The 17,919-nt window shown below is 46.5% G+C and overlaps 2 protein-coding genes across 4 annotated transcripts in view; both read left to right on the top strand.

The window, feature by feature from the left end:
• CDKN2AIPNL (CDKN2A interacting protein N-terminal like) overlaps positions 1 to 17,919 on the top strand; it is a 413,846-nt gene that overhangs the window by 388,197 nt on the left and 7,730 nt on the right. Inside the window, exon 2 of one of the 3 annotated variants that reach the window (XM_050792900.1) lies at positions 16,176 to 16,457. In XM_050792900.1, coding sequence (XP_050648857.1) covers positions 16,219 to 16,457 — 239 coding nt within the window. In that variant the 5' untranslated portion in view covers positions 16,176 to 16,218. Of the gene's footprint in view, positions 1 to 16,129; positions 16,458 to 17,919 lie in introns of those variants that run through there. The other 2 variants (XM_050792899.1, XM_050792901.1) reach the window with 2 other exon arrangements.
• The window catches only part of PPP2CA (protein phosphatase 2 catalytic subunit alpha), a 354,454-nt gene that overhangs the window by 97,920 nt on the left and 238,615 nt on the right, over positions 1 to 17,919 (top strand). The window lies entirely within an intron of this gene.

The raw sequence follows: 17,919 nt of genomic DNA on the forward strand, positions 1-17,919 counted from the left end.
CGAGCCTAGAAGCATACATACTTAAGGGAGTGCAGGTCTTGCCCTGCCACCTGCAGCATCGCACCCCGCCTCCCCCACCTCTTTCCCCTCCGTCTGGTCCTCCTTTCTCCATCTGTCCCTTAGGGCTTAGGAGCTGAGCCCAAGGCTTCTGTAGGCTATCACCATCCCTGGGCTGCATTCTTCCTTCTGAGAGGGGGCAGGGCAGGATGAGAAGTGACCTCAATTTAGCTAAATTCAGGAGTGAGATGACATCCATTTCACTATCTTTTGCTTTTTATGGAAAAAACTATCTCTTTAGGCAAATTTCTTACATAGTTGCTTAATCTTGTCTACAATGTGCTTTATTTAAGAGTTTCACTCTCAGAGGAGGATTTTGTTCTTCAGTTGTGGAGTGATCTCTATCACCAGTGACTAAAGGTAGGAATGGAATAATTTTCTCCCTTTTATGCTTAGGAAGCTATCCTTTGGTGTTAATAGAATTAAGACTAAGGAAACAGATGAGTCCTCCTGAAAGCTAAAATCATCTCTGGAATATATAAATATGTAATTTGGAAATACATAAATTTATACAGTAAAAGAGAAACAGCTAAAATCTGGGTATGTACAAATACAGAAGAATACAAATATAAAGCATTTTTATTGTTTTGACATCAATTATTCCTTTTTTTGAGCAGATGTTGGAGCACAGAAAGCCATACCGCAAAATATGATGCTTCGGCATGCTGAGTGCTTTGAAAATTGAAAGGCCTCGGAAATAAGCCTGAGTCTAAGGTCTCCCTCTGACCTCCCCCTACCTCCCTTTCTCTCTGATCCCGTCTCTCCCAAAGCACAGAATGAAGCTGTTCGCTGAAGTTCTCTTATCTACCTAGAAACTGGACCCCTAAAGAGGAACACAATTGCCTTTTTTTTTTTTTTTTTTTTTTTTTTTTTTTTTTTTTTTTTTTTTTTTGAGACGGAGTCTCGCGCTGTCACCCAGGCTGGAGTGCAGTGGCCGGATCTCAGCTCACTGCAAGCTCCGCCTCCCGGGTTCACGCCATTCTCCTGCCTCCGCCTCCCGAGTAGCTGGGACTACAGGCGTCCGCCACCTCGGCCGGCTAGTTTTTTGTATTTTTTAGTAGAGACGGGGTTTCACCGTGTTAACCAGGATGGTCTCGATCTCCTGACCTCGTGATCCGCCCGTCTCGGCCTCCCAAAGTGCTGGGATTACAGGCTTGAGCCACCGCGCCCGGCCGCACAATTGCCTTTTATCCCTTCCCTGAAATTTCATTAACCAGAGAAAATTAAAACTTCTATCACAGAGGAAGAGACTGAACATTAAACACCATAGCTACAGCCCAGACAAACTTCTTCCCAAACCATTGTTTGTTCTTCCGCCCCATTAAATTGCCAGAGAATCATTCACAAGATAAAGTCTGCCTTTGGGTCCATTCATTTCCCACTAAAAATCTTTCACTCCTACACCCTCATCTCTCCTTCCTCCATGAAGAAGTGTCTATAAACCTCTAAGCCTCATTGGGTTATTGGGTAATCATTCTCATGCAGTTCCCCTGTGCTCTGCATTTTAAATAAATTTGTATGCCTTTTTCTCCTACCTGCCTTTTGTCATTTTCAGTGAACCTTAAGAAGGTAAAGGCGGAAGCTTTCCTTCTTTGCCCCTACACAGTGTCAACAACAGCCAGCCAGGCAAAGGGTTTCAAAAACCCAAGTGGGATTAAGATGATTAGCCACATGGCTCTATTCTACAAACTAGTGGTCAGAATAACAAGAGTTTGCTTATTAGGAGGGCGAGGTGGGAGGATTGCTTGAGTTCAGGAGTTTTGAGACCAGCCTGGGCAACACAGTGAGACCCTATTTAATAAAAATAAAATAAAAGTCTCTATTTAATAAAAATAAAATAAAAATGTTTAAGTTTGCTTAAACATTTTCAAAGCTTTCTAAAAACAAATGACTGTGTCCATATATATATATATTTAATTATAAAGTAATCATGTGGCCGGGCGCGGTGGCTCAAGCCTGTAATCCCAGCACTTTGGGAGGCCGAGACGGGCAGATCACGAGGTCAGGAGATCGAGACTAGCCTGGCTAACACGGTGAAACCCTGTCTCTACTAAAAAAATACAAAAAACTAGCAGGGCGAGGTGGCAGGCGCCTGTAGTCCCAGCTACTGGGGAGGCTGAGGCAGGAGAATGGCGTAGACCCGGGAGGCAGAGCTTGCAGTGAGCTGAGATCCGGCCACTGCACTACAGCCTGGGCGACAGAGCAAGACTCTGTCTCAAAATAAATAAATAAATAAATAAAGTAATCATGTAAAATATTCAATCATGTTCAATCATTCATTTATTGTAGACGTGTGAGATGACCATTCTTTTGAATTCTCCCAATGAATTAGGAGCTCAGTTCAATCCAAGAAAGTTTTTGTATCTTTCACACAGTTCTAATTGTTTAAAGGTCTTCCATTTAAAGATGAAATCTAGCTTTATATAGCTCTCATTCTTTGGCCCTATGCTTGCCTTGAAAATTAAGGAAGAACAAGCCATCTTCTACAAAACAGGCTTCAAAGGTCTGAAGACATTACAGGGCTTCTGGAAATGCATTCTCTGCTCCTCCAGTAACCTGATCTGCAGTTCTCCTCCTCCATCTTCCTGTGAGCACTTTAGTTCACTGATGATAGGCTTAAAATAAGACACTCACACTGAAGTTCTCCTGGTATGGCCTGAGGCTAGCAAATAGTGAAGGACTGACTTTCTGTGATCTGAACACTGAATATCCATCCAGTAAAGTAAAAGCAGCTAGTAGAGTACTGTTTTAAGAATACCAGTTTTAAGGTTTCTGGCAGAGGAAAGACTTGTCTGATTGAACAGAAAAAAAAAGCTTATATTTACAACAGATTAAAACATTCACGCATTTTGATATAGAAATGCCATTTTATATGAATACAAGTAATGGATTAACAGACAAGCTTTGCAAGACAGAAGCTAACCAACCTAATTTTAATCGTCACTACCTTTTCAGTCAGGCGCTGGGTAACTTCCTGCCGTAAGAAGCCTTAGGGGGATGCAATTTCCATTGCTTTGTGATGTTAATTTAAGGCAATTATCATAAGTAGACTCCTAAAAAGTTTTGCATATTATTTGTCCTTGTGAAAGCCCAGTGCTGTTGGAGAGTCAGGATGCTGGAGAAGCCCTAGGAAAGGAATAGTCAGAATTTATGTTTTGTTTTGTTTTTGTTTTTGTTGAGACAGAGATTCACTCTGTTGCCCAGGCTGGAACGCAGTGGCACAATCTCTGCTCACTGCAGCTCCCCACCCCCAGGGTTAAAGTGATTCTCCCACTTTAGCCTCCTAAGTAGCTGGGATTATAGGTGCGCACCACCATGTCCCGCTAATTTTTGTATTTTTGGTAGAGAGGGGGTTTCACCATGTTGGCCAGGTTGGTCTCGAACCCCTGACCTCAAGTGATCCACCTGCCTTGGTCTTCCAAAGTGCTGGCATTACAGGCGTGAGCCACCGCACCCAACCTACAATTTTTTTTTTTTTTTTTTTTTTTTTTAAGAGACAAGTCTTGCCACGTTGCCTAGGCTTGACCTTGGACTTCTGGGCTCAAGAGATCCTCCCAAGTAGCTGGGATTACAGGTGTGCACCACCACACCTGACTTAGATACTTCTGTAAGAGCTGAAGATCCCAAAGTTTGAAAGCTTTCAGTGTTTTGCAGCTTTCCTCTGAAAGGCTGGAAACCCTGCTCCAAGAGCACTCTCCACTTAGGTTTTTTTTTTTTTTTTTTGAGACAGAGTCTTGCTCTGTCGCCCAGGCTGAGGTGCAATGGCGCGATCTCAGGTCACTGCAACCTCCACCTCCCTGTAACCTCTGCCTCCCGGGTTCAAGGGATTCTCCTGCCTCAGCCTCCCAAGTAGCTGGGATTACAGGCGCCTGCCACCACACCTGGCTAATTTTGTATTTTTAGTAGAGATGGGGTTTCAACACATTGGCCAGGCTAGTCTCAAACTCCTGATCTCAGGCGATCCACCCACCTTGGCCTCCCAACGTGCTAGGATTAAAGGCGTGAGCCACTGCCTCCGGCCTCCATTTAGTATTTTTGTGGCACCTGCATTTTCAGTTTTTTCTCGGCAGGAAGGGCAAGAATAAAACTGCTTCTCCAGTTCATTTGGCTGTATTAGAACAGTTTTGTTGTGTATGGAGGGGGAAAAAATGGGCATTTTTTCCTCCTTGACACTTCCGGGACCACTATGCATTTAAGTTACGTGCTGAGCTTGACTGTGGTGGGAAGAAAGGTGACCCTGGGGTCCATGGCTCAGTGGTCCCGTAACCAACTAGGAGGCCTCCTTGAGCCATTTCCAGGTGTGGGAGAGGATTCACCTGTTGGATTGTCCCCCACCCCCTGCGTTGCATGGATCAAACTTGTAATAGAACAGCTGAAAGTGCTGGAGGATAAATAAGGACCAGCTGGAAGGCTGGGTGTGGTGGCTCACACCTGTAATCCCAGCACTTTGGGAGGCCGAGGCAGTGGATTGCCTGAGATCAGGACTTCAAGACAAGTCTGGCCTACATGGTGAAACCCCATCTCTACTAAAAATACAAAAAGATCAGCTGGCCATGGTGCCGTGTGCCTGTAATCCCAGCTACTCAGGAGGTTGAGGCAGGGGAATTGCTTGAACCACGGAGGTGGAGGTTGCAGTGAGCTGAGATCACGCCACTGCACTCCAGCCTGGGCAACAGAGGCAGAATCCGTCTCAAAAACAAAAAAAACTGAAACGTGGGGCTGTCCACGTTTCACTTAGGTATAAACCTGGATTTGGCAAAACATAGTAAAATTTGGCAAAACATAGTAAAAACTTTAAAAGTGTGCATGAGGACTGGGCACGGTGGCTCACACCTGTAATCCCCAAACTTTGGGAGGCTAAGGCAGAAGAATTGCTTGAGCGCAGGAGTGAGTTCGAGACCAGCCTGGGCAACATGACAAAACCCTGTCTCTATGAAAAATTTAAAATTAGCTGGGCGTGGTGGCGTGCCTGTCGTCCCAGCTACCTGGGAGGCTGAGGTAGGAGGATTGCTTGAGTCCAGGAGGTCAAAGCTGCTGTGAGCTTCCACCAAAGTCTGTGTGTCCCCAGTTAAAAAAAAAAAAAAGCCTGGCGCGGTGGCTCACACCTGTAATCCCAGCACTTTGGGAGGCCGAGGCCAGCGGATCATGAGGTCAGGCGCTCGAGACCATCCTGGGTAACATGGTGAAACCTCGTCTCTACAAAAAATACAAAAAATTAGCCGGGCGTGGTGGCGGGCGCCTCTGCTGCCCAGGTTGCAGTGCAGTGGTGCAATCTTGGCTCACTGCAGCCTCTGCCTCCTAGGTTCAAGCAATTCTCCTGCCTCAGCCTCCCAAGTAGCTGGCATTACAGGCATGCACCACCACACCTGGCTAATGTTTTGTATTTTTAGTAGAAACAGGGTTTCACCATGTTGGCCAGGCTAGTCTTGAACTCCTGACCTCAGGTGATCTGCCCACCTTGCCCTCCCAAAGTGCTGGAATTACAAGCATGAGCACCATTTTTGTATTTTTATTAAGATGGGGGTTCATTTCATTTTGGCCAGGTTGGTCTCAAACTCCTGACCTCAGGTGATCTGCCCACTTTGGCCTCCCAAAGTGCTGGGATTACAGGCATGAGCCACCATGCCTGGCCTTGATTAATTTTTTATAGGGACAGAGTCTCACCATGTTGCCTAGGCTGGTCTTGAACTCCTTGGCTCAAGCAATTCTTACACCTTGTCCTCTTCAAGTGCTGGGATTACAGGCATGAGTCATCTTGTCTGACTAAGGATTTCTAATGTAAAATTTTCAGGTAGAAGGAAAATGAAACCAGATGGAGGGTAAGAGATAGATAAGGAATGGAAAACAAATAAAGTGGTAAATATATATAAGATCTAATGTTTCATTGGATTAAAAAATATACCACAACAATAAGAAGGCCTAAATAATGGAGAGATATACCATACCATGTTCATGGATTGGGGGATTTGATATAATGATGTTGATTCTCCCCGAGTTGATCTATGGACTAAATATAGTCCCAATTAAAATACCAGCAGCCTATATTTCTAGAAATTGACGCTAATTTTTTTTTTTTTTTTTTTTTTTTTTTTTTTGAGATAGAGTCTCACTCTATCACCCAGGCTGGAATGCAGTGGCGCAATCTCAGCTCACTGCAACCTCCGCCTCTTGGGTTCAAGCAATTCTCCTGCCTCAGCCTCCTGAGTAGCTGGGACTACAGGCACGTGCCACCACACTCAGCTAATTTTTTGTATTTTTAGTAGAGATGGGGTTTCACTGTGTTAGCCAGAATGGTCTCAATCTCTTGACCTCCTGATCTGCCTGCCTCGGCCTCCCAAAGTGCTGGGATTACAGGCGTGAGCCACTGCGCCCGGCTGATGCTAAAATTTATATCAAAAAGCAAAAGCTAAAACAGCCAAAACAGTTTTGTAAAAGAACACATTTGGAGAACTCATATGACCAGATTTTAAGACTTACTATAAATCTATAGCAGGATTGGCAAACTGGCCCGCAGGTTAGCCTGCAGCCTGTTTTTGCAGGGCTTAAAAGCTAAAACTGCTTTTTCCAGTTTTCAATGGTTGAAAAAGGAAACCAAACATGTATGTAGCAGGAATTATATGTAGCCCACCCTTTACATTTGCAAACTCATGAGCTGTAGTAATCAACACAGTATGGGTTGGGTGTGGTGGCTCATGCCTGAAATCCCAGCACTTTGGGAGGCTGAGGAGGTAGGTGGATCACTTGAGGTCAGGGGTTCGAGACCAGCCTGACCAACATGGAGAAACACCATCTCTAACAACAACAACAACAAAAATTAGCCAGTTGTGGTGGTGCACGTCTGTACAGCTACTTGCAAGACTGAGGAAGGAGAATTACTTGAACCTGGGAGGTAGAGGTTGGAGTAAGCCAAGATCATGCCACTGCACTCCAGCCTGGGTGACAGAGTAAGACCCTATCTCAAAAACAAAAACAGGCTGGGCATGGTGGCTCATGCCTGTAATCCCAGCACTTTGGGAGGCCGAGGCTGGCGGATCACCTGAGGTCGGGAGTTCAAGACCGGCCTGACCAACATGGTGAAACCCCATTTCTACTAAAAATACAAAATTAGCCGGGCATGGTGGCGCATGCCTGTAATCCTAGCTACCTGGGAGGCTGAGGCAGGAGAATCGCTCGAAGCCGGGAGGAGGTTGTGGTGAGCCAAGATAGCGCCATTGCACTCCAGCCTGGGCAACAAGAATGAAACTCCATCTCAAAAACAGCAAACAACAACAACAACAATAACAAATGCCACAATATTGTATTAGCAAAAGCAAGGACACATAGATCAGTGGAACAGAATACAGAGTCCAGAAATAGATTCACACATATATATGGTTACTTGATTTTTGACAAAGTTACCAAGGCAATTGAGCGAAAGAATAGTCTTTTCAACAAACTTTGCTGAAGCAATTAGATACTCATATGGAAAAAAAAAAAAAGAAAAAAGAATCTCAACCTATGTGGAGAGACAGTTCTCCATGGGCCTTTCATATATTTGCACACTTTTTTTTTTTTGAGATGGAGTCTTGCTCTGTCGCCCTGGCTGGAGTGCAGTGGTATGATCTCGGCTCACTGCAATCTCTGCCTCCCAGGTTCAAGCGATTCTCCTGCCTCAGCCACTGGAGTAGCTGTGATTCCAGGCGTCTGCCACCATGCCTGGCTAATTTTTGTATTTTTAGTAGAGACAGGGTTTCGCCATGTTGGCCAGGCTGGTCTCAAACTCCCGATTTCAGGTGATCAACCCTCCTCGGCCTCCCAAAATGCTTGGATTACAGGCGTGAGCCACCGTGCTGGGCCTTTTTTTTCTTTTTTTTTGAGTTCTTAAGTTCATTTTATTTTTTTATTTTTTATTATACTTTAAGTTCTAGGGTACATGTGCACAACATGCAGGTTTGTTACATATGTATACATGTACCATGTTGGTGTGCTGCACCCATTAACTCGTCATTTGCATTAGGTATATCTCCTAATGCTATTCCTCCCCCCTACCCCGCCTTGTTTTTTTTTGAGACAGGTTCTCACTTTGTCACCCTGGCTAAAGTGCAGTGGCACAATCATGGCTCCCCACAGCCTCAACCTCCCAGTCTCAAGCAATCCTCCCACCTCAGCTTCCTGAGTAGTTGGGACTATAGGCGTGTAACACCACACCTGGCTACTTTTTTAGTTTTTGTAGAGACAGCGTCCCACTATGTGGCCCAAGTTGGTCTTGAACTCCTGGACTCAAGCAATCCTCTCACTTTGGCTTCCCAAAATGCTGAGATTGGCCGGGTACTGTGGCTCATGCCTATAATCCCAGCACTTTGGGAGACTGAGGTGGGCGGAACACCTGAGGTCAGGAGTTCGAGACCAACCTGGCCAACATGGCAAAACCCCGATTAGCCAGGTGTATTGGCATGCACCTGTAATCCCAGCTACTTGGGAGATTGAGGCAGGAGAATCAGTTGAACCCGAGAGGCGGAGGTTGCCGTGAGCCAAGATTGCGCCATTGTATTCCAGCCTGGGCAACAAGAGCGAAACTCCATCTCAAAAAAACACCAAAAAACACCAAGTGCTGAGATTACAGGTGTGAGCCACTGTGCCCAGCCTATTTGTACATCTTAAGAGTTAGACAAAGGCCAGCATGTTGGCTCATGCCTGTAATCTCAACACTTTGGGAGGCTGAGGCAGGAGGATTGCCTGAGGTCAGAAGTTTGGGACTAACCTGGGCAAAACGGTGAGACCCTGTGCCTATGTTTTAAAGATATTAAAAAAAAAAAAAAAGTTATATCTTTTTAAGGATGTTTGTCCTCGAAACAGCCTGGAGATAGTGTCTATCTCCAGAGCAAAGGGCAGGTGTATTTACTGTCCAGATAAAAGTAATTGCTCTGGAGAAAAGGTTGGGCAAATACGCTTGTAGTTCTTCTTTATTAATTATTGATGTCCTTTCAATTTGGGGTTCTTCGGCTGTGAAACAAACCCACTTCGTATACCTCATCTAACTGTGCCCCTTGGCATAGCGCCTGTGGGACTTGGGGGACAAGGGGAGGCAGGGCAAACATGAAGCTCATGCTGCTTGTTGTGCTGTGAGTAATGAAGATCTTTTCTTTGTCTCAGAATCTGTGTCTTTTGCCAGTATCCTTTGAAATTGTTGTATGGATACTTGTTAGGTTGAAAGTAGGAGTAAAATCTTACATCCTTTAGTGTCCTTTTTTTTTTTTTTTTTTTTTTTTGAGATGGAGTCTCGCTCTGTTGCCCAGGCTGGAGTGCAGCGACCGGATCTCAGCTCACTGCAAGCTCCGCCTCCCGGGTCTACGCCATTCTCCTGCCTCAGCCTCCCGAGTAGCTGGGACTACAGGCGCCCGCCACCTCGCCCGGCTAGTTTTTTGTATTTTTAGTAGAGACGGGGTTTCACCGTGTTAGCCAGGATGGTCTCGATCTCCTGACCTCGTGATCCGCCCGTCTCGGCCTCCCAAAGTGCTGGGATTACAGGCTTGAGCCACCGCGCCCGGCCCCGGCTAGTTTTTTGTATTTTTTAGTAGAGACGGGGTTTCACCGGGTTAGCCAGGATGGTCTTGATCTCCTGACCTCGTGATCCACCCGTCTTGGCCTCCCAATAGTGTTCTTTTTTAATCACAGCTCACCGTAGCCTTGAACTCCTGGGCTCAAGCGATCCTCCTGCCTCAGCCTCCTGAGTAGCTGGGACTACAGGCAAGTGCCGTTACTCCCAGCTAATTATTGCAGTTTTTGTAGAGATGGGGTTTCACCATGTTAGCCAGGCTGGTCATGAACTCCTGGACTCAAGCAATCCTCCTGCCTTGGCCCCTCAAAGTGCTGTGATTACAGGCATGAGCTATGCGCCTGGCACCTTTATTGTTTTGTTGGAACCTAAAACTGCTCTAAAATAAAAGAGTCTATTAAATAGCAACACCACCACCTCTAAAGCAAATATGGGAAAGGTTCATGTTGATGGAGCAGGTAATGTGGTGTCTGCTACATTATTCTCCATAATTTTCCATGTGTTTGAAATATATTTTTATATATATATATATATATATTTTTTTTTTTTTTGAGATGGAGTCTTGCTCTGTTGCCCAGGCTGGAGTGCAGCATCATGATCTCAGCTCACTGCAAGCTCTGCCTCCTGGGTTCACGCCATTCTCCTGCCTCAGCCTCCAGAGTAGCTTCGACTACAGGTGCCCGCCACCACGCCTGGCTAATTTTGTGTATTTTTAATAGAGACGAGGTTTCACTGTGTTAGCCAGGATGGTCTCAATCTCCTGACCTTGTGATCCGCCTGCCTTGGCCTCCCAAAGTGCTGGGATTACAGGCGTGAGCCACCATGCCTGGCCTGAAATATTTCATAAGCAAAAAATTAACTCTAACAAAGGGAAAAAAGAAAGGAAAAAAAGGGGGCAAGTGATCTGAATAGACATGTCCCCAAAAAGATATACACATGGCCAATAAGCACAAGAAAGATGCTCAGGATCATTACTTATTAGGAAAATGCAAATCAAAACAACAATGAGGTATCACTTGGTACCCCCGGGATGGCTATAATTTAAAAATTAAAAAAGGGAAAATACTAAGTGTTGGCAAGAATGTGGGGAAGTTGGAACTCTCACTCATTACCAATAGCACTGTGGAGCAGTTCAGACACTGTGGAAAACAGTTTGTTCAAAAAGTTAAACACAGCTGGGCATGGTGGCTCACACCTATAATCCCAGCACTTTGGGAGGCTGAGGCGGGCAGATCACCCAAGGTCAGGAGTTTGAGACCAGCGTGGCCAACATAGTGAAACCCCCGTTTCTACTGAAAATACCAAAATTAGCTGGGCATGGTGGCGTGCGCCTGTAGTCCCACCTACTTGGGAGACTGAGGCAGGAGAATCACTTGAACTCAGGAGGCAGCAGTTGCAATGAGCCAAAATTGTGCCACTGCATTCCAAGCTGGGTGAAGGAGTGAGACCCTGTCTCAAAAAACAAAACGAAAAGTTAAACATAGAGTTACCATATGACCCAGCAATTTACAATATACCCAAGAGAACTGAAAATACATGTCCACAAAAAAGTTGTAATGAATGCACATGCCAGCATTATTCATAACAGCCAAAAGTAGAAGCAACCTAAATATCCAGCAACTGATGAATGAGGTGGATTCATACAATGGAATATTATTCAGCCATAAAAAGTAATAAAGTACTAACACTTGCTACAACATGGATGAACCTTGAAAACATAAGTGAAAGAAGCCAGTCCCAAAGATTTCATTTAAATGAAATGTCCAGACTAGGAAATCCATAGAGACAAAAAGTAGATGAGTTGTTGCCAGGAGTGAAGAGAAAAGGGAAGTGAATGCTTATGGGAATAGGGTGATAAACATGTTCTATACTTAATTTATGTTGATGGTTGCAAAAATCTGTGAATACACTAAAGCCATGGATTGTATACTTTAAGTGGGTGAATTTTATGTATTGAAATATTTCAATAAATATTTTAAAAGATGAGGTACAAAAGTTTATCTTGTCTATATTATTAAGTATTATGCTCTAAGAAAATCTGAATTGGCCGGGCATGGTGACTCACGCCTGTAATCCCATCACTTTGGGAGGCTGATGGGTGGATCACTTGAGGTCAGGAGTTCAAGACCAGTGTGGCTAATGTAGTGAAACTCCCATCTCTACTAAAAATACAAAAATTAGCCAGGTATGGTGGCAAATCCCTGTAGTCCCAGCTACTCGGGATGCTGAGGCAGGACAATCGCTTGAACCAGGGAGGTGGAGGTTGCAGTGAGCCGATATCATGTCACTGCACTACAGCCTGGGCAACAGAGTAAGAATCTCTCTCAAAAAAAAAAAAAAAAAAATCTGAATCCTAAAAAAAAGTTAGAAACAATAAGCTGGTCAATAATTGGACTTGCCACATTGTTCTGTGAAGTGTTAATTATTAACTAACTTTTTTTATTGTTGTTGTTGAGACAAGGTCTTGCTCTGTCTCCCAGGCTGAAATGCAGTGTTGCTGTCATAGCTCACTGTAGCTTTGAACTCCTGGGCTCAAGCAATCATCCTATCTTAGCCTCCCAAGCAGCTGGAACTATTGTTGTATACCACCATGCCCAGCTAATTTTGTAATTGTAGAGATGAGGGTCTCACTGTGTGTGGCCATTAACAATTTTTTTTTTTTTTGGAAACAGTCTTGCTCTGTTGCCCAGGCTACAGTGCAATGGTGCGATCTTTGCTCATTAGAACCTCTGCCTCCCAGGTTCAAGTGATTCTTCTGCCTTAGCCTCCTGAGTAGCTGGGATTACAGGTATGTGCCACCACACCTGGCTAATTTTGTATTTTTAGTAGAGATGGACTTTTGCTATGTATGCCAGGCTGGTCTCAAACTCCTGACCTCAGGTGATCCGCCTGCCTCAGCCTCCCAAAGTGCTGGGATTACAGGTGTGAGCCACCGTGTCCGGCCCGTGAGCCACTGTGCCTGGCCAATATTTTTATACTACTTAACATTTTGAAAGTATAATATTAATAACATAACTTTTTTGAAAAAAGAATACCTGGCCAGGTGTAGTGGCTCAGGCCTGTAATCCTAGCACTTTGGGAGGCTGAGGCAAGAGAATCACTTAAGCCTGGGAGTTTGAGACCAGCCTGGATAACATAGCAAGATCCCATCTCTCTGAAAAACTTAAAAATTAGCTGGGCACTGTGGTACACACCTGTAGTCCCAGCTACTCATGGAGGCTGAGGTGGGAGGATTTGTTGAACCTGGGAGGTCAAGGCTGCAGTGAGCCATGATGTGGCACTGTACTCTAGCCTGTATGGCAGAGCAAGATTCTGTATTTAAAAAAAAAAAAATGCCTATTTGTGCACTTTTGGGTTTACAATTGTATGCATGTCTGAATATGTTCGTACATACGTTATCTATATGCATATGCTCCATAATTGTCACAGATATGATAAATAAGGTAGTTGCTGCATGACCCTTAGCTTTTTCACACCCCATAGGCAGGACTGGCTGTGTAATTGCAGCTGCTGTTTGCAGAGCCTGGGTTCCTATTTCTGAGCTAGCCTCTGTACTGTACAATCAGGTGACCAAGAATTTTGCTCAGAGAACCCTCAACAATTTTGAGTTTTTCTAAGTTTGGTCAGCGGCAGGTGGAAGCAGAATTACCTGGGGCCTTGATTCTGAACATCCAATGGTGAGCCTGGGGAGTCTGTCATTTTAACAAGCCTCTCAGGATGTGTGATCTGCACTCACTTTTGGAACTTTTAGGTCTGTGTACCAATTCCTGATTGCTGGGAGTAGCTGACTCTGTCTTTGGTCTCACAGGCCTGTTGACACTTTCCTTGCCCACATGAGCATGAATACCATGCCTCCCTGTTGTTAACCATAACGCCATATCACTGAGCTTGGTGCTGGGTCTTCAGGTTCATACTGTGTGGACTGCCCCGTATTTCCACGCTTTGTTGAGTCTCTGATTTCTGGGGACCCTGATGCCCAAAAAGAAGCTGCAGAAGCAGCAGACAGGACGTGATCAGCTCTCCCCACAGGCCACACTCACAACATAGGACCTGCACTGGAGCCCTAGATCGTGGATTCTAGGCTCACCTCTGTACCCCAATCTCACATTTGATTGGGGGCAATGGGGAAGCCTATTATGCCAATAATCTCTCAAAGCTGGTGAAGGCTCAAGTGACTCCTTGTGCGAAGGGAAAACTTTCCTTTGCTCTCTGAAGGTTCGCGAAAATCAATTGACAAAAGGCAGATTAAGACGAGAAAAGGCACCAGGTGCTGTGGCTCACGCCTATAATTCCATCACTTTGGGAGGCCGAGGAGGGCGGACCACCTGAGATTAAGGGTTCGAGACCAGCCTGGTCAACATGGTGAAACCCCGTTTCTACTAAAGATACAAAATTAGCCGGGTGTGATGTCAGGTGCCTGTAATCCCAGCTACTCAGGAAGCTGAGGCAGGAGAATCACTTGAACCTGGGAGGCAGAGGTTGCGGTGAGCAGAGATCACGCCATTGCACTCCAGCCTGGGCAAAAAGAGCAAAATTTGGTCTCAAAAAAAAAAAAAAAAAAAAAAAAAGAGGAGACAAGGCAGACAAGTTTATTAATGTGCATAGTTAATCACAGAGTGATTACCCCATCATCCAGAGTGTGGATATTTTAGATGGGTAGTAAATGATTTTTTTTTTTTTTTTTTGAGTCTCCCTCTGTTGCCCAGGCTGGAGTGCAGTGGCCAGATCTCAGCTCACTGCAAGCTCCGCCTCCCGGGTTTACGCCACTCTCCTGGCTCAGCCTCCTGAGTAGCTGGGACTACAGGCACCCGCCACCTCGCCCGGCTAGTTTTTTGTATTTTTTTAGTACAGACGGGGTTTCACTGTGTTAGCCAGGATGGTCTCGATCTCCTGACCTTGTGATCCCCCCGTCTCGGCCTCCCAAAGTGCTGGGATTACAGGCTTGAGCCACCGCGCCCAGCCTGTGATTTTTAGGGTAATTCAGTGGGCTTGAAGAACATGCAATGGCCTGGGACAAAGTCTGTTGGGCCTGCAGAGGAGTCAAGGGTTTGTGACAAAAGTCTGTCCTGGTGTGTTGACATACTTGTCTTTCCTCCTGCAAAACGAGTTCAGTTAATGAAAACTCAGGGAGGGAACCAGAGGTAATTGTTTCCTTTGGTGTTCTGGACTAAATTTAGGCAGATAAGGGAACAACTTCATCTTAGGCTTTGGGAGGAATAAAGAATTGACAGACAGGAGTGTGGTGGTGGGTGAGGTCAGAGAGACCTTGAGGCTTCTTCATCAGTTCAGCATGTCAAAATACATTTTGAGGTATTGGTTTCTGAGCCCCAACACCCAGTTACTGTACTTGAATGCTTCCAGGGATGGGGAATTCACCACTTTAAAGGAAGCTCTTTTGTCTCTCAGTGTGTCTGCTACCTGAGCCTAGAACAGACAGCCGAGTCATGCCGGCTAAATAGAAACTTTCAGGACTAGCCAGTCGCGATGGCTCACACGTGTAATCCCAGCATTTTGGGAGGCTGAGACAGATCACTTGAGCTCAGGAGTTCGAGACTCAGCCTGGGCAACACGGCGAAACCCTGTCTCTATTTAAAACCAAATCCAAACTTGCTCATTTCCTCTGGACACATTCTTTCTGACTCCTTCCAGCATCTTTTGTAAACCCAGGTGTCACTGTTCTGGTTAAAATCCTTCAGTGGCTCCCCATTCTTCGGATCTAGCCAGGATCCCTGCCTGGCCTACTGGCCTTGCTGACCTCTGCAACCTCATCTTCTCCATTCTCTACCTGCCCTGCCCCCCAGCCCCTCCTACCCTGTATCTTGCAATTCTCTTACCAGGCCATGCTCTTTCTTGCTCTGACCGACTCCCCTTTTCTCAGAAAATTGCTCATTTTTCAGTTCTCCAGGATCACTTCCCTGACCCCAAGACTAGATTGGGTCCCTTCCTTGCTTATTCATGGTTGTAGCACGCTGGACTTCTCTTTACTAGTACTTGTCAACGCTGAAATTCTCCACTTACTTGAGCAATTAGTTCACTAATGTCTGCTCCTCCACTCGATGGTAAAGTTCAGGCGAGCAGGGCTCCGAGTGTGCTCTCATTGCCTCTCCAGCACCTAGCAATGTGCCTGGCAAGTATTCACCGGATGGATGGATTACTCGCTCCAGGAAGGCGGGCCCCAACCTGCGTGGCTGTGGAGACCCCTGGAAGTGGACCTATCTATCCCTGACCCGGGCCCCCTGATATCCCTTAGGATGAGGCGGTGCCTGGGAAACTCCCAGGGCAAGAAAGATACAGCATAGCTCTGACTGGCATCCAGCTGCCAACTGGAAGAGGGCGCTCCGACTCTGTGCTTAGGGACCTCAGTTTTCCCACCGGTTCCCAGCAGGGTCGACCGCGAAGGGCCCTTGCAGCCCTGGGTAGACCCAGGGCATGCACCGCGGGCTGCGGCGGTCTGAGGAGCCAGGAGCCGCTCTGTGCCCCCGCAGGCCGCCGCTCCGGGCGAGGGCGCTCCAGGCTGGTCTTCTGGAGCAGTCGTGCGCTGACGGGGCCCCTCTGGCTGGCAGGTGGTGGCGCAGTGCGCGACGGGAAGGCGGCGGGCTATCCGGTCTTCGGCTGCAGCGGGCACCATGGTCGGTGGCGAGGCGGCAGCTGCAGTGGAGGAGCTGGTCTCGGGGGTGCGGCAGGCGGCCGACTTCGCGGAGCAGTTCCGCTCCTACTCAGAGAGCGAGAAGCAATGGAAGGCCCGCATGGAATTCATCTTGCGCCACCTGCCCGACTACCGCGACCCGCCCGACGGCGGTGGCCGCCTGGACCAGCTGCTGTCCCTCTCCATGGTCTGGGCCAACCATCTCTTCCTAGGCTGCAGGTGCGGACCCCTGCCGGCCGGCTGATCCTGTCCCCTCTCTTCCGACCCTCAAGCCCTCTTCCAGGGCTCACCCCTGACCCGAACCTCTGCCCCAGACTGAACCCGCTCCCAACCTCCATCCGCATTGCCCGGCCCGAAGACTGATTCCCACCCTGAAGGCCCCTTGGAACGATCCTTATCTTTGAGCCTCAGTTTTCTCTTCTGGTAAAAGGGTGGTTATGATGACTGTAATAATTAAAGGGTGAAGAGCTAAATACATGGCGAGTTCAAAAGTTGCTATTGTTATATGTATTACTATTATTATTAGCTCAAACCATCACCTTTGCAGTGTGCATTCGAAGTCCGTTAGCCTCTGTCACCTACATGGCAAAGTGCAGAGACAGAAACGGAGATCCCCATTTTACAGATGAAAAAGCTTAGGGAGGGAAGTGATGTAACTAGGACCATGCAGCTTCTGGCAGGTTTGATGGATTTTAACCACTAATGACAGGATGTAATCTGTATCCTGTGCCTTTTTGTCCTCACTCCACAGCCCACTGGGTCCTAAGTAGGAACCAGCTTTACCTCTTTGTTTTCCCTCTTATGAAAATGACCGATGCCTTTTTGTCAAGGTCCCAAAGCCCACTTCATCCTGGCTGCTGCACCAAAAGGACAAAGACCCGCTTTTGAAGTGCCTGATAAGGCATTCCCTTCACCCCTCCATGAGGAAGGTGGCAAATCTTGAGACTCCCTGTTAGAGAGCCTCCATTTTCCTGAAATTGTGTTAGGAAAATAGGGTGACTTGGTTTGATCTTGGTTTCTATACCTATTATGGTTGCCTGACTCTGGTCATTTGGCCCCTCCAGGCCTAAGCCACTTGGTTTTGCTTCACATATTGGGGTTTATTAGAACAGTACGTAGGGAACCAATGCCAGAGGCACCCGTCCCTTTTCCCTGCCTTCTAGGTGCTCCTGGGAAATCCTGGTTTTCCATGGTTAGGCGAATGTCAGAGAATTGGGCAAATAAATGTTTTTGTTAGACTGACATTCCATGTATTTAAAAAATAAACAAAAATATTTTGGCCCTCATCCCGTATCTGAGAATATCTGTTGTTAGATGTACAGTGCCTCTGTTCTTCTAAATCTTGAAACATTTGCTCTACTGGTATTTATAAAGTCCACTTCTGTATCTACAAGCAAGAAGTGTTCACAGGACCAGGCGCAGTGTCTCAAGCCAGTAATCCCAGCACTTTGGGAGACCGAGGCAGGAAGATCACTTGAGGTCAGGAGTTCGAGACCAGCCTGGCCAACATGGTGAAACCCTGTCTCTACTAAAAATACTAAAATTAGCCGGGCATGGTGGCACACGCCTGTAATCCCAGCTACTCAGGAGGCTGAGGCAGGAGAATTGCTTGAACCTGGGAGGTGGAGGTGGCAGTGAGCCAAGATCACACCACTGCACTCCAGCCTGGGGGATACAGCAA

Source organism: Macaca thibetana, chromosome 6, assembly GCF_024542745.1.
Source record: "Macaca thibetana thibetana isolate TM-01 chromosome 6, ASM2454274v1, whole genome shotgun sequence".
In the NCBI taxonomy this organism is placed as follows: domain Eukaryota; kingdom Metazoa; phylum Chordata; class Mammalia; order Primates; family Cercopithecidae; genus Macaca; species Macaca thibetana.